This window comes from Melanotaenia boesemani, chromosome 8, assembly GCF_017639745.1.
Source record: "Melanotaenia boesemani isolate fMelBoe1 chromosome 8, fMelBoe1.pri, whole genome shotgun sequence".
In the NCBI taxonomy this organism is placed as follows: domain Eukaryota; kingdom Metazoa; phylum Chordata; class Actinopteri; order Atheriniformes; family Melanotaeniidae; genus Melanotaenia; species Melanotaenia boesemani.
In genome coordinates this window covers 10179648-10193647 of record NC_055689.1, presented here as the reverse complement: position 1 = coordinate 10193647, position 14000 = coordinate 10179648, and the positions used below count along the sequence as shown (strand labels likewise).

The 14000-nt window shown below is 41.1% G+C and overlaps 1 protein-coding gene across 1 annotated transcript; it reads right to left on the bottom strand.

The window, feature by feature from the left end:
* Positions 1-1597: 1597 nt before the first annotated feature.
* Positions 1598-13718, bottom strand: mmp14b (matrix metallopeptidase 14b (membrane-inserted)). Its single transcript, XM_041993237.1, has 10 exons — positions 13093-13718; positions 6689-6837; positions 6482-6604; positions 6081-6388; positions 5493-5654; positions 5184-5344; positions 4960-5098; positions 4722-4872; positions 3101-3216; positions 1598-2985 (listed from the first exon to the last, which is right to left on the bottom strand). Exons 1-10 carry the CDS (start codon positions 13189-13191, stop codon positions 2525-2527), a joined length of 1869 nt encoding a protein of 622 aa, XP_041849171.1. The 5' UTR covers positions 13192-13718; the 3' UTR covers positions 1598-2524.
* Positions 13719-14000: the final 282 nt, after the last annotated feature.

The following is a 14000-nucleotide window of genomic DNA, read 5'->3' as shown; positions in this document are numbered from 1 at the left end:
AGAAAAGAAGTGAGTCATTTTGCATATACAAAAGAAAAGCTCTTCAGACGAGGACAGTGGGGAGGAATTGTGCTGAAGTACTTCTTTTCTCCACTTTGCAGAGTCAGCTGGGACAGACAGGAAAACACCAAATAATGACCCACAGGAAAGTGTCGAACTTGTTTGCAGGCCTCAGAGGTAAGTAGAGACAGAAAAAGATCATGCACAACAAAGATACATTTCCTCTTACAAAAAAGAGAAGAAAACCCTATAAATCTTTTCCTTTCCTTTTTTGTTTTGACAGATTCACATTATGTCAATTAAATAGACCCACAACGACTCCCCTCCCCCATCATTGCTGCATCCTGTTGTGTGTCTAGCTCACATGATCCAGTTGGAATTCCAGATGTTGCTCATGGAATTCTGCTCCGTCTCTGGCCTCCAAATGTGACTTAACCCTCTTCGCTCCTCCTTCCTCTCCCCCTCAAAATGCCTCGTGACTTCTCTCCTCTGCCCCAGTTCTTCAAAACACAACAGCAAACTGAAGACAAATGGATGCCCTAAATCCTTTTAGTGCAATGGGAAGATACCTAATAATTTTAATTGCATGAAGCTCCCGTTGCTGCAGTCATGGTATATCATAGAGGTGCTGACCCCCCCTAATTCCACCCACCCACCATCAGCTTTACAGAGAGCCTAAAGTTTGTATGGCATTTGTTCATAAGTTGGATCATTAAGGACTGGGGAGACGCCTAAGTTTGCTGTTTGAGCTTTTATTGGCCCATGGTGCTTGGGAGTGCACGCTTACATGGTGCATAATGCACAAATTAAGGCATTTATAGCTGTACAAAACATGCACCATGTGTGTTTATATTGCTATACTTGTGGGGACTTCCAAGTACCACATTCATCCCCTTCAACTAATGATGAAAATTAAGCTTTTTCACTTCTTGTCAAACTTCAGATCCCAAAGATAAGCACCAAGAAAGAATATCCTCCATGTTGCTTGATTGTCCAGGTCATCCTATGCTTGTTGAGGCTATATGATCCTTATAATTACAGAAAAGCAAGACAACACACACCCTCTCTCTCTCTAAACTGTATAGTTGGGATATGTTTTCCTGCTGTGCGGCAAGGAGTTTATACAATCATCCTCATCCCTGTTTCTACTTAAGCTTTGGATCCAGTTTGCATTTTCCAACCCAGTTTAGGCCCTGCCAGTTTCTGAGCTCCAGTAACACAGAGTGGTGCGGTTGGGGAACAAGAAACCTGGAGGTCCAGGGAGACTGGGGGAAGACCAAATGAAAAAGACACAAGTGGAAAAAGTCCAGATAAGAACTGGATCATATGAAGGTCAAGATGGTAAAAAGAGAAAGATAGTTAACTGAGTGAAAATGAAAGCACAGAAAGCCTTTTAAAATAACTTTATTCTTGTACGAAAAGCGTTTAAAAAAAAGAATTACACACAGTCTCAATGAGAAAACTATTTGGTTATCATTATTATTATCATTATTATCAATATTATTGTCGTTGAACTGCTTGTAGCCCCTGACCTGTAAGGAAGCGCCACAATTTGAAAACTGTTCAAGTACAAAAGTAAGTACATGACAAAAAGGAGTCATTTTCAGATTTTCAATTTATTTTCAATTGAGATGGATTCAAGGTATGAAAAAAAAATAAAACAATCAAGTTTCAAGAATACATAACCCCTTTTCCCCATTCACTGTCCCCACATATATAAAATTAAGGCCACTTTCAAAAGTGTATGTCTCTGTCCAGCAGGACTTTTTAATGACAATGTACAAAAAAAGAAACATTCTTGACACGGAGCACAACAACAATAATAGTAACAGTCATAATACTAATGACAACATCATTTATAATAATAATCATCATCATTAAAAACATAGGTGTAAAAAGGAGAAGACACGGCTGTATGTAGTGCTGTACTCTGATTTGAGTTTATCTGATGCTTTGTAAGAATGTCGACTAAGACTTACGTTCCCTTTTATGGTCCAAACTGGCTCTGACCTGTTGCTTTACTGGAAGATTAAGAAACACAGAGACATAGTTCTGTGGTTTTCAAGTGTGTGCGTGTATGTTGACGTGAGTGTGTGCCAGTTAACAAGGGTTAAGAGGGGGGTTGGGGATGGGGAGCTGGATGATGAAACACACTGCTTCATGCCTTCTGCTGCGTTGCAGAGATGCAGCTTTGAATTGGAAATTCACAAGAACACAACCACTGACCGTTGACAAAAACTAAACATAAGACATTGAAAAAGGCTAAAACAAACAGCAATGAGCTGGCGTCAGTTAACACAAAAGGAGAGGCAGAGATATAGGGAGAGGAAAAAAAATGGAAGGATTGAGTGGTTGAGATAATTAAACAAATCTGGCAGTGGCAAGAGTACTTTAAAATGCAAGTCTTGCACTTTTCCTTCTACTCTATCTTCCCTTTTATCTCTCTCTCCCTTTTGCTTTTGCTATCTGGGATCAACATCTCTTAAATTTGTTTCTCCCCTCCTTCCCTTCTGTCCTCCTCCATCTACACCTTGTCCAGTAAGGACCTTTTGCAGTACAGAAGTCGGCGTGGAGTACCGTATTGACGGAAAAACAGCAAGGTCGCCAACACTGCGATCACACACACTAAGAGGAACAGCGGCAGGACCACAGCCGCCGCTCCACTGCCACGATCTGTCTCAATAATGGTCACATCTACCCCTTCATCTGTCTCTGTCTCTGTCTCCCTTTCTCTATCTCTTTCTCTGTCTCTAGTTCTGTCATTATCCTCCCTCTCCCTCTCTCTCTCCCTTTCCCTTTCCCTTTCCCTCTCCTTTTCCTTCTCCTTGTCTTTGTCGTGTCCACCTCTTCCTCCGTCCGTCTTGGGGTCTTCGTTGGGGCAGCCCATCCAGTCATGAAGGACTGATTTGGGGTATCCGGGCTCCACTCGCATCACCTGGTTATTGAACTTCCAGTACTTATTGGCTTTGTAGAAGTAGGTATACACTGATGGGTGAAAGAGAGAAATTCAATATAATTTGTACATGGTAAAAGTATTAACAAGCATAAGTGACTTTAATAAGATGAAACAAATAGTTGATATGATAGAGACTACCCTTACTTTGATCTTTGCTCATGAAGGCTGCCTTTATGTTGTCAGGAACACCCTGCCACGTATTAATAGGCTTTGGATAGTCAGGATAAACTGTTCGGGATTCCTCATTGAAATGATAATACCTGAAAGAAAGGATGGAAAGGAGGTTAGTAAATGACCAGTTATGGCCAATAAATTACAGCAATGAAATAACTGGCTTTGGATTGATGCAAATATTACAATAACGCTGGGAGATGTAGTCATTAGCTGGACTACACTCTGCAACATGTAAATAGGAATTACAGTGGAAAAGTAGAATAAAAAGTGAACCCTGTAATTATCCAGCCACTCTCTTGTGGAAAAAGGCATCAATTTGGGTTTCAAGAGGTAGACACCCTCTCTACCTCCAAGACCTTATGGTTAAGGCCTTAATCATTGTTTTAATTCTGCTGGTAGTGGCCTAAACTGATGGGAGACATCCCATGATGCACTTTTTTTCATCCTGCTCCGTTTACTTTTTTACTCTCTGTAATTTTACAGAGTACATTGTTGTCATTAACTTTTTGTTTCTCTCTTACTGCCTTTACCATCCCGTTACTATCCCTGACCTATTGTTTCAGAGTCTGTTTGTGTCTCTCTCTCAGCCCCCAGCCAGCCGAAGGACATGGCTGTGCATCCTGAATCTGCTTCTAAAGGAGGTCTCTTCCTGATTAAAGGGAGCTGGATGTGAGGAAGGTGGATTTGTTGGCTTCCTTTGCTTGGCTATTTGTCATATATAAACTCAGGTATAATTATATGAGCTTATTTTGATTGAACTGGACTGTGACAGACTATTCTCTGTTTTTCAATTTGAATTCTTGTTTTTAGATTAAGGTCAATAGTTGGACTATTGCTGTCCATGTATACACACCATTATCTTGAATAGCTTTAAAGCATAGTAGGTAAACTTTCCCTCATGGGTTTAATCCTTGAAACATTAAAAACGGATCTAGACCTGCCCTTATTATGAAAGACTTGATTTGGACTAGTCTCAGGTTATCAAAAACTCAACTTTTCTTTTGTTTTAAGGAGATTTAATAGATTTGTTTAGGACCTTGTTTACAGGACTTAAAGCTAAACTTCAAGACATATTAACAGACATCATTTCTGGCTTTGATCTAACTTATAGATTAAAAAAGAGAAGACTAGACTTCAGACTCAGCTTTGCATAGTCAAAATGAAAAGGACTCATTCTGACAGAATATAGTCTCATTCTTTTCTTGAATGACTTGAAATCTGATTGATTGTGTTTTTGCCAAACTACATCTGCATTACAAGATCATATGAGTCATTTGTGGACTGATTTGGACTTGAGACAACGATGTAGGTGGCTGCACTTAACCGATTGCCACATCTGGAGGCAATTGCAGGTTAAGTAAGCCTTTAAGTTCCCTCAGTTTATTTTCATGTTTAAATGAAAAGCAGTTTTGTAATTCACAGTAAGTCCTTCAGTTTGAATGTTTGAACCTTTTGAGGTCAACATTTAAAGATGTTTTTTTGGTGGTGGTGACGAGGAGGGATTTTCCTCAGAACCTTTAGTTTACAAACTTCTGCACAGTTTTGTTCTAGATACTCTAAACCACAAGCAAACATAAAAATGATGACTAACTTGTTAGCTCGGAAGAAAAACGTCTTTCCAGTGGAGGTGTAGTAGAGAGCAGCGTCTATCCGATCTTTAGGAAGCCCAGAGCCCATTTCTTTTAGATTTTTAGGATAACCAGAGTCCAGAATAGATTCACTGAAGACCCAATATCTGTCTCCTGTGGGAAGGATAGACAAGATATGAACGAGGTGCATGATAGTGTTCATTTAATGAGGATAGCAAAGTTAGTTAAAGCCAGGCTGACCTTTAAAAAAGGCAAATTTCCCATCTTCGCGTTCAAAAGCAGCATTTATATGAGTGGGCAACCCCCTCCAGAAGTGTCCAATCGGCATAGGGTATCCATCCAACACATGCCTGTTACGTACTCGCCAGAACCACTTATCCTAAAGAGGAAATAAACGTAGTCTTATTTACAGCCAACTAGATAAAGTCAGTCAGATTAGTCTTTATATTCTCCAGTGAGTTTACCTTGAACACGAACATTTCTCCTCTGAGGATGGCGATGGTGTCAAAGTGTCCATCACAGATGTCGGGGCCAAAGCGAGGCCTGTCTGGTGAATAGGTGGGCTCGGGGTGTCTGCCAGGTGTACGGGGTGTTACCGGAGGGGGTGGAGGGCCAGATCTAGACCCTGTGTGAACATGAACATGTGATAACTCATGAGAAGAATAATCTGAACTGTGGTTTGTGGGATAGACATCTTAAATTAAACTTTTGGAGAAAAGATCATTTGTATCAATCAATTGGGAAAATGCTCAAAGATAAACAATCCAACACACCGTAGAGAGTCTGAATGCCTCGGCGGTCGTCATCGGGAAGCTGGAAGTCCTCTGTGTCCATCCACTGGTAGAAGGGAGCCATGATGGCTGAGGGGTCATTGGAGTGTTCAAGACCCAGAGCATGACCCAGTTCATGCACCGCAACCAGGAAAATATCATTACCTGAAAGAGTGGCAACACCAAACAAAACATTTTATGTCTTTTAAAACTAAATAAAGGGCTGAAACAGATGAGGCAAAAAATGTGGACAGAAGAAAAATGAGGAAATAAGATTCTTTCCTCATTTTTAAGTGACTCAAACACACATTGCCTTACACATCAGCAAATCAAAAATAAAATCTGACGGTCGTGAAGATGTTTTTGACTGAAAGAGCTGACACGGGAAATTCCTGTGGCTGCTGCACTTCAAAAATAAACCCATTAACACAAGCAAATCGCTGCCTCAAATGTACTGACACAAGACTGGACCTGCCCCAGGTTTTGCTTGTGACAGCAAAATGAAGCTGCAAAGTAGCTCCTAGCAATTATTCACGTGTCATCAGATTTCAGGGAATCACTTAAAGAAATTAAATCCTTCGTCAGCCTCACCTAACAGATCCCGGTTTCCAACAGTCCATGGCTCGGCCGCATCGAAGTGGGTGTCTCCGCCGATGCCATTACCGGGAAAATAGGCATGTGCCAGGAATCCCCCTTCTCCATCGAAAGGGCTGCTATCACCATGGAAACCCTCCGCAAAGAAAATCATGATGTCTGCAAACTCCTCCACCTTGTCCCGGATGTAGCTGTAAGGAATTTCCTGGAAGCGAAGCGGGGTGACACTCTCCCACACCTTGAAGGCCTTCCTGATGGCCTCATGGGTCTCATACTCACCCACCTTGGGGCTGTAGTTCTGTATACTGAACAGGGAAGGATTGAAAAGATCATTAAATCGTTGGACTCAGTTCTACAATGTTTCTGCATAATTTTCACGTGGAGTTCTGATTACTTACGAGAAAGTGACATCGTTCTTGTGCCACTTCAGACCCTGGACGGCAAACCGCTTCCTTCTCAGGTTGCTTTTCAGCTCTGCTCCGAACTTATCCGGCACGCCGCAGCGTGGTCGCTTCATGGCCCTTTGCAACACCACAAACAAACTCAGCTCACAACGGATCCAGAAACTGCTAACTTTTAACCCTACACAATAAAGCTGTACTCACTCAACAGTGTCAGCATCGAAGGTGCCAGTGATGGTGAGGCCGTAGAATCTCTGCATGGCAGAGATGGCTGAAGAGATGGACTGAGGGGAGCGGAGGGTGTGGGTCCTCAAGTCCCCTGGGGGCAGGTAACCATACTGTTGAAGCCATGACTGCAGAGAGAAGCAAAGACAGGAGAAAATAAGAGACACTGCACATAGCTGATTTTTGTTGATGAATCAGTGCAGAGGAACTGTTCAGTACAAACAGTTACAAGATCTACGAGTTCAGGATGGTTTTATGTTTCTGTGGTGAAAAGAAAACACATTCTTAGCTGACAATCAAAATAAGCTCTTAAATAACTTGTGTGTTTTGGTGTCTTGTAGTCAGGGGGAGCAACCTCAGTTTCAAGGACCTGGCATGGCTCCATTTAATGATGAAACTCAAATGCTATTCAGCCATTAATATTAGTGGCTTCACTGACTGCGGTCACAGCTGTTGACTGAAACTAAGTTAACAACAAAAAGACTAAGCTTCAAGCGAGGACATATCAGGTTTCAGATTTAGAAACTGAGGGAGGAAGCCCTCCCAAAGAGTTAAAGAATCAAGACTGAACAATGCTTTCATCTACGCAAATGTCTTTTTTCAGCTTGTTCGGAGTACGTATTCTGATGGTCACTGAGTTCTCCTGTCCTCCAGATCATTCGGCCTCAGCTAAAGCTTGACCTGACTTTCCCCTGGAAACCCATTTTACTGCGGTGCTGGTTTGACATCTGGACCAGTGCCAGCAGCTTTGCTCCGCACTTCTCCCACACAGCTTCTTCTAAACTCGTTCCCTCTCAAACCGGAGCTGAAAAAACAACTCTGAGGCTATTGTGAGTGCAGTGAAACCTGAGACCACTTTGACATTCTGCTGTACGCAGTCACTTTGTGATGATTTACAGTTGACTTGATGGAAAATGTCATCCGTTCGATTAATACAGCTGGATTTGACACAAATTAATGTGATCTGTTATTTGTTTTGGGTTTAGATAAAACATAGGGAGAGTAGGTGAATGTGAAGAAGGGGACCAAGACAGGAAAAAGAAAAAGAAAGGGAGTGTCCCAGGGTGAGACTCAGGCCTTGGGCAACCTCAGCAGATGTCTCCAGTCGAGCTGCAGCGTCAGTCAGTAATTTTACTCGGAATTTCTTCCCAGTCGCATCCAAACCTCAGAGTCAAACTCTTCCCCCCACGGTCATGTCTCTGCCTCATCATGCCACCCCTCTTCCTCTCCCTTATCCTGCTTTTATGGAAAACCCAAAGACTTCAGGGTGAAAAACTCATGAACAGCCACACCCTGACCACTTGGTTATTACTTTATTGCATATCTGTTGCTAATAATTGTCAAACACTGTGGATGTCTTTTTTGCTTTCTTTGAATATTTTTCACATTTTTATCATAGTTGTTGGAGAGATGCTAGTCCAGGAGTTGAATGGCAGCTTTGGAGAACCTTGAATGTCTAATCTCGCTCCCTTCTGTCTGTCCTTGGGCAACATGAAGGTCTCAGTGTTTAGACTTTACCCCTGAATGAGCCCTTTTCTGCTTCTAACTCGCCAATGGAGCTCCAGTGGACACATAAAGACTCACTGTTTGCCGTATAACACAGCCACATGAGCAGGAAAGAGAGGCGCACAAGGTGGGAAAGATACGTATTAGTTGGATCTACATGATGCATTTAAGGGTCATAATGCTCCTTGCAGCCTACTCTTATAAATGAATTTTAATTTCCCCCTTTCAAAAAGCAAAAAGGAAAACTTTATTATGGGTAATGCACTGGGAGGAGACTTTTTAAAGCCTGATTTGTCCTAACGTGAAACCTTATTCTTCTTCTTAACACATTCACCGTTTTCTTTTCTACCGAGTCCTAATTTTGGCCTCAGCTCAGTCAAAAGGCTGCTGTTGAATGACACTGAACACTTGTTTTAACTTTACAGCTTCCACACCTCATTCACAGGGTCCCTCAGGTGACTTGACAAAGTCTTATTCACATGGCTATTTTTGACCACACTGCTGGGCTGGAACTAAAGCAGCAGCAGGAAGAGGAAGTGGACATTATTTACAGTGGCACAAGAAAGACCAAGTTAGCCAGTCCTGTCTTTTGATGTAGAGGAGTGAATCACAGCCTTTTCTCTTTTTTTTCAGTTAATAACCCAGCCCTGTGACATGTCCACCAACAACCAATGAGAAATACTTTTATTTGAAGCTTTTAAGTATTTAATTAGTTAATTTCCAACATCTTTTTTTCAACATAATACATATAATTCATATGCAGTGATGTGAGTTTATTGTTTAATGGAAGACATGCAAGAGTCAAACAGTGGTTGCTATGGTTGTCACGAGGCAGAGTACTTGTTCTGCACTGGATGAGATGAGGAGAAGAAAGGATAGTAAGTCAGTTGTTCCATTTGGTGAAGGCCAATGGAAAGAAACTCTGGTCAACAGCGATGGGAGTCCAACTGAGGCATGCCGGGTATACAACACACACACAGCTACTCATTACACATCCACTAACTCTGCACAGAGATCTGCAGTGTTCACTTGAAGCACTTCATTTTCATCACTGTATGAGGCGGGGAGTTTGTATGGGTAGGTATATTTCACTGCAACCTCTTAAAAAAAACTCAAATCCTTTCTCATTGTATGAAAATGTGCCTGATGATATGTTGTTACTTTAGCTGGGATTTTATGACCTCCTCTGCACACATGTAGAAAATCTCTCAAAATGTGTAATCCCCCAGGTGCTGTCTATTAAAGCAACCTCTCCTCAGCCAACACAAATAAGACCTGGTAACACAAGAGTGGAAAAACACACATCTTTGCCAGTGTCATATGAGCAGGCAAACTGCAGGCAAGTCATGATGGCAGAAATTTGTCAAAAAAGGAAAAGAAAAAATCTATTTTTTTTTTTAAAGGAAATGAGGTAATGACTTTGAGTACTACCTTATTTCCTGTAACACCTCCTCATTTTCCCCAAGGATGTTGCCCTCATGCCACCCACAGGTGGTTATAACAATGGCTTGGTCTGAAAAGTACACGCTTCCTTTTTTCCTCTAAATGACAAATAAGACCAGTCCAAGGCGGCGCTAGAGTTCAGTTACCAGTTTCATTGTCTGAATGATCTTAATTTGTCTTTACGAGCCAAAGGGATGAGACAACCAGTTTATTCATACAGGATGGATACACGACGACTATGTTTGACATCCTGTCCTATTCAGAAGGACAAGTGCTTCATTTTCCTTATTTTTCCCAAACTGTATAATTCCAGAAATGCATTACAATGCTCCTCTTTCTGGTCTGCAACAGCTTCCTCACTGTCCTCCATATCTTGCTTTCATCATCTTATTTCATGGGTATTATTCTTCCTCTGCAATGAATGACCTCAGCTTGTGGCCATTTCTGTGTACTCATGTAGACAAGGATGTCTGCGTGTGTGTTCAAGGTATGTGGATGCTGATACCACAGTTGTGTTTTTGCATTTCAGCTGCCCACTTCCTGCTTTTTTTCAGACAACACAGGAAATGACTTGGGCATCCACACAACCTGCAGAGTTTATCTCATCAGATCACGCCCACTGACCTGTTCATTAAAACACACACAACCTCCTCAAAAGCCAAACTGGGCGCTAAAACTGGACTTGTGGGTTTGTGGAGGCAGCATTGCAGATATGAACTGTCACAAAAGAAAAATAAGACCACAAAAACCACGAGTATTCTAAAAAAAAAAAAAAGCCAACCAGGATTTTTATTTCTCTGTCTCACAGCAAGAAGGTCACTGGTTCGAGCCTCTGTTGGGGAAGGTTTCAAACAGTGGCCTTTCTGTGTGGAGTTTGCATGTTTTCCCCATGTATGGTTGGGTTCTCTCTGGGTACTCCGGCTTCAACCGTCCAAAGACATGCATGATAGGGTAATTAATCACTTTAAATTCTCCCTAGGATTGATGGTGGGCATATGTGGTTGTTTGTCTCTCTGTGTTGGTCCTGTGATGGATGGGTAACCTGTCCAGGGTGTACTCTGCCTCTCGCTTGCTAATGGTTGGAATAACCACCAGCTTCCCCGTGACTCTGCATTAGAATAAGTGGTATAGAAAATGAATGAATGAATATTTTAATTCACTTATGTTAAGGTTAAGAAGCTCAACTTCATTTTATTATGAGATGTTCTGCAAACTGAGTTCTTTGGGTTTCATATAGTTCCCAGTTCTGTTTTGAGTAACGGCATTAAAAGTAAAATCTAAATTAAGACTTTGAATGTGCGTGAATCTGAAAAATCAATCAATAAATAATCAGTCTCATGTAAGAAACCTACAAGTTGTGCTGCATTATAGTAAAAGCGAGTAAAAGAAATTGGTAATAATTTAAAATAAGCTGCTATTTAGTTCTTAGAACAATAGAATAATAATAATAATTAAATGTGTAAAGTTTGCCATTCCAGTAGCTTTAATCATCATGTGACTATAAAAAAGCTCTGCACCATCCTCTAATTATTAGCATTAAGTGCAATGATTGTTAAAATGTGCTATAACTGATTAAATATGCTTAATATTTGAATCCTAACAAGCTGCTTCTTTTAAATTAGCCTGTCTTTATTACTGATATAACAAGCACGGGAAAACCTTATTAGATCTTATTTTGTGTGGTCAAACTTAAGTGCTCTTAAAATATGTGACTCATAGTTTACATCTTTGAGGCTTGTGCTGTAGAGCCTCCAGTCTAATGTAGGTCATTGGAGTAACTCAACTCCACTTTTTTCCACTGGCACAGCTGCAGTTATAATTCCATATAGGCCACAGGCAGGATGCAGTAATTAGAAAAACGTTTGGTGATATGATCAAGCACAATGTTGCTTATTTTTTCACGCATCACACACATGATCTTTGCTAATGATACAGAAGGAAGCAGGTGTGTAGAAGTATCATGACCAAACCACTTCCTTGCATTAACACAAAACTTCCACATGCTGTGGGATCAGAGGCTGATGCTGCAGATTAACCATTTGAGCCCTATGCCTATTTTTTAGGCCTCTGCTGAAAAATTGCACACCCATAATGAAATTGCATATATTTCTGTGACCACAAGGTCTATTTGAATACTTAATTAGTCATAATGAAAGGAATGGATGTGGGATTTTTTAAAGATGTGTAAATATCAGTTTATGTGTTATGGTAAAGACTAAATGAAGATGGCACACAGCACCAATGAAAAATGTTTCAGGCTTGCCTAAAAAGACACTTTCAGAATGAATATGAATGTGTCTTTGGAATGGTGCAGCTATAGCTCTAAATTTCTATCAAATCATAATCCGACACGTAAACATTATTTCTGCACAGGCCACCTCTGACAAAGTAAAGCACAACTAAATCAGCTTGGTTTTACTTCATTTAGGCGAGGTCTCCAGAATAGCTATTTTGGCACAATTTAGCACCATTAGTTCTCCAAAGTCCCTTTTCCACCAAAGAGCCGGTTTGGTGCTGGTGCTAGAGCCATTGCTTGGCTGGTCCAATCCTGATGCTTCCAAAAGTTTCCCATTTGGTGGACGTCAGGTTTTAAATGGTAAAAAAACCAAAAAAACAATTGGAACAGAATCAACAACAACAAAATGTGTCTGGATTAGCAAAGAAGAGAACAACCATAACTAAATCTTTTCAAAGTATCATACTTAATAGTGCTGTTACTATGGAAGAAAAGTTTTAGAGTTTTGTTTGGGGTGTTTTTTGTCACAGCTGAGCAAGCTCAGATACCAGAACCTCTTGGGTTAGAGAAACCCACCTCTGCATAATCCAGGACAGATGTCAACGATTACCCCCACTCATCCCTCTGAATAAAACTATACCCACATCTTTTAATCCCCCCATCAAAATTGTCTTTGACTCAGCTCCAACCACAGTACAGGGCTTTTCTATTCTCCCTTTTTTTCTTTCTTTCTTTTTTTCTTGTTAGCTCTTCAGCTTTTGCCTTCTCAGCATTTCATAGTGTTTTCATGAGGCTATCATCATTATGGTCTGCTTCCTCTAACCCAGGGTCAAAGCCCTTCCCATCTTCCTGCATTGCTGCAGACATGATTATCTACCAGGATGCAGAGTTTTAACAAAGCTCCAATGGCAGCCATAAATAAAATAAAATAAAATAAAAAATCAGGATGCATAATATTAATGATTGCTATTATTTGCATTCATACACCCCAGTTACTTTGGATCTAAGTAAACTTTTTTCTCGTTTCCCGAACTAAATTATTTCGTCTGTTCCCGTGAATTGTTTGTATTCTCCTTTTAATTGGCATAAATGATAAATCTACATTTAGTCTTATCATTGTCATACTTTTTTTCTTTCCTGTGCGGATTTATGTGCCTAACTTTGTCCCAGCCTTATGGGGGCTCGTGCTTTTGCTCACCTCCGGGCTGACTTGCCGCTCCGTCGCTCCCTGCGCTCTCAGGTCCCACAGCGCGGCCAGCAGCAGCAGCCGGACCATCGATTTAAGATCTGCTGCCATGACTCCACTTTTCAAAAAACAAAAGATCTAAAAGATACTGTCAGAAGTCGCTGAAAAAGTTTGCACAATCCTATCCTTGCTTTTTGTCAAAACATTATCTGTTAAAAAAAAAAAAAAGGAAAAAAAGAAAAGGAATTCCAATTAACTTTTTTCTGGCGCTTCTGAGATGAACTTTGGGCAAAGCTGCCGTCGGCAAAACGGTCAGCATGCGCATCAGCAACTTAAAACTGGAGTTATTGAAACCAGAAGTGGTATGTGTCCAGTCTGTGCATTCTTTTCGCGTTTCGGTGAGGGCTAACCAACGGATCGGACGGTGCTGGAGGCAGGAAGTCTGAGAGGGGACTACGACTCTTCTGTGTCCAAATTCAGCATGCGCTTTGCTCCAGATGTTGCGGCCGACTTTGTTTTCATGAAACAGTCTCAACTCTCCCTGTCCTCTGTCTTCCCTGGCCTTCAGCCGTCTTCCCCTCTCTCTTCTGCAGACGTGGTATTGTGATACTCCCTTGAGATCTTCAGCTGGAAAGTATTGGGTTATAAACCACCCTCCCTCCTAAATCAGCCCGCCTCCTCTTGGAAGGATAGGTTCAACTTGATGACCTATAAAACTTGGCACGATTTGGTCGCACCATTAGGCAAGTGATTAAATGCCTTAATGCTCATTAAAATGTCTGGAGCTGCTGTTATTGACGGAGAAAGACTCAAACGCCCTGCTGCATAATAAATTCCTTAACAAATCACGCTGCCACACCAATATAAAATCAGAAATCCACAGTTTAGGTTCTACAAGAATGTTTTCAAGATCACTTATC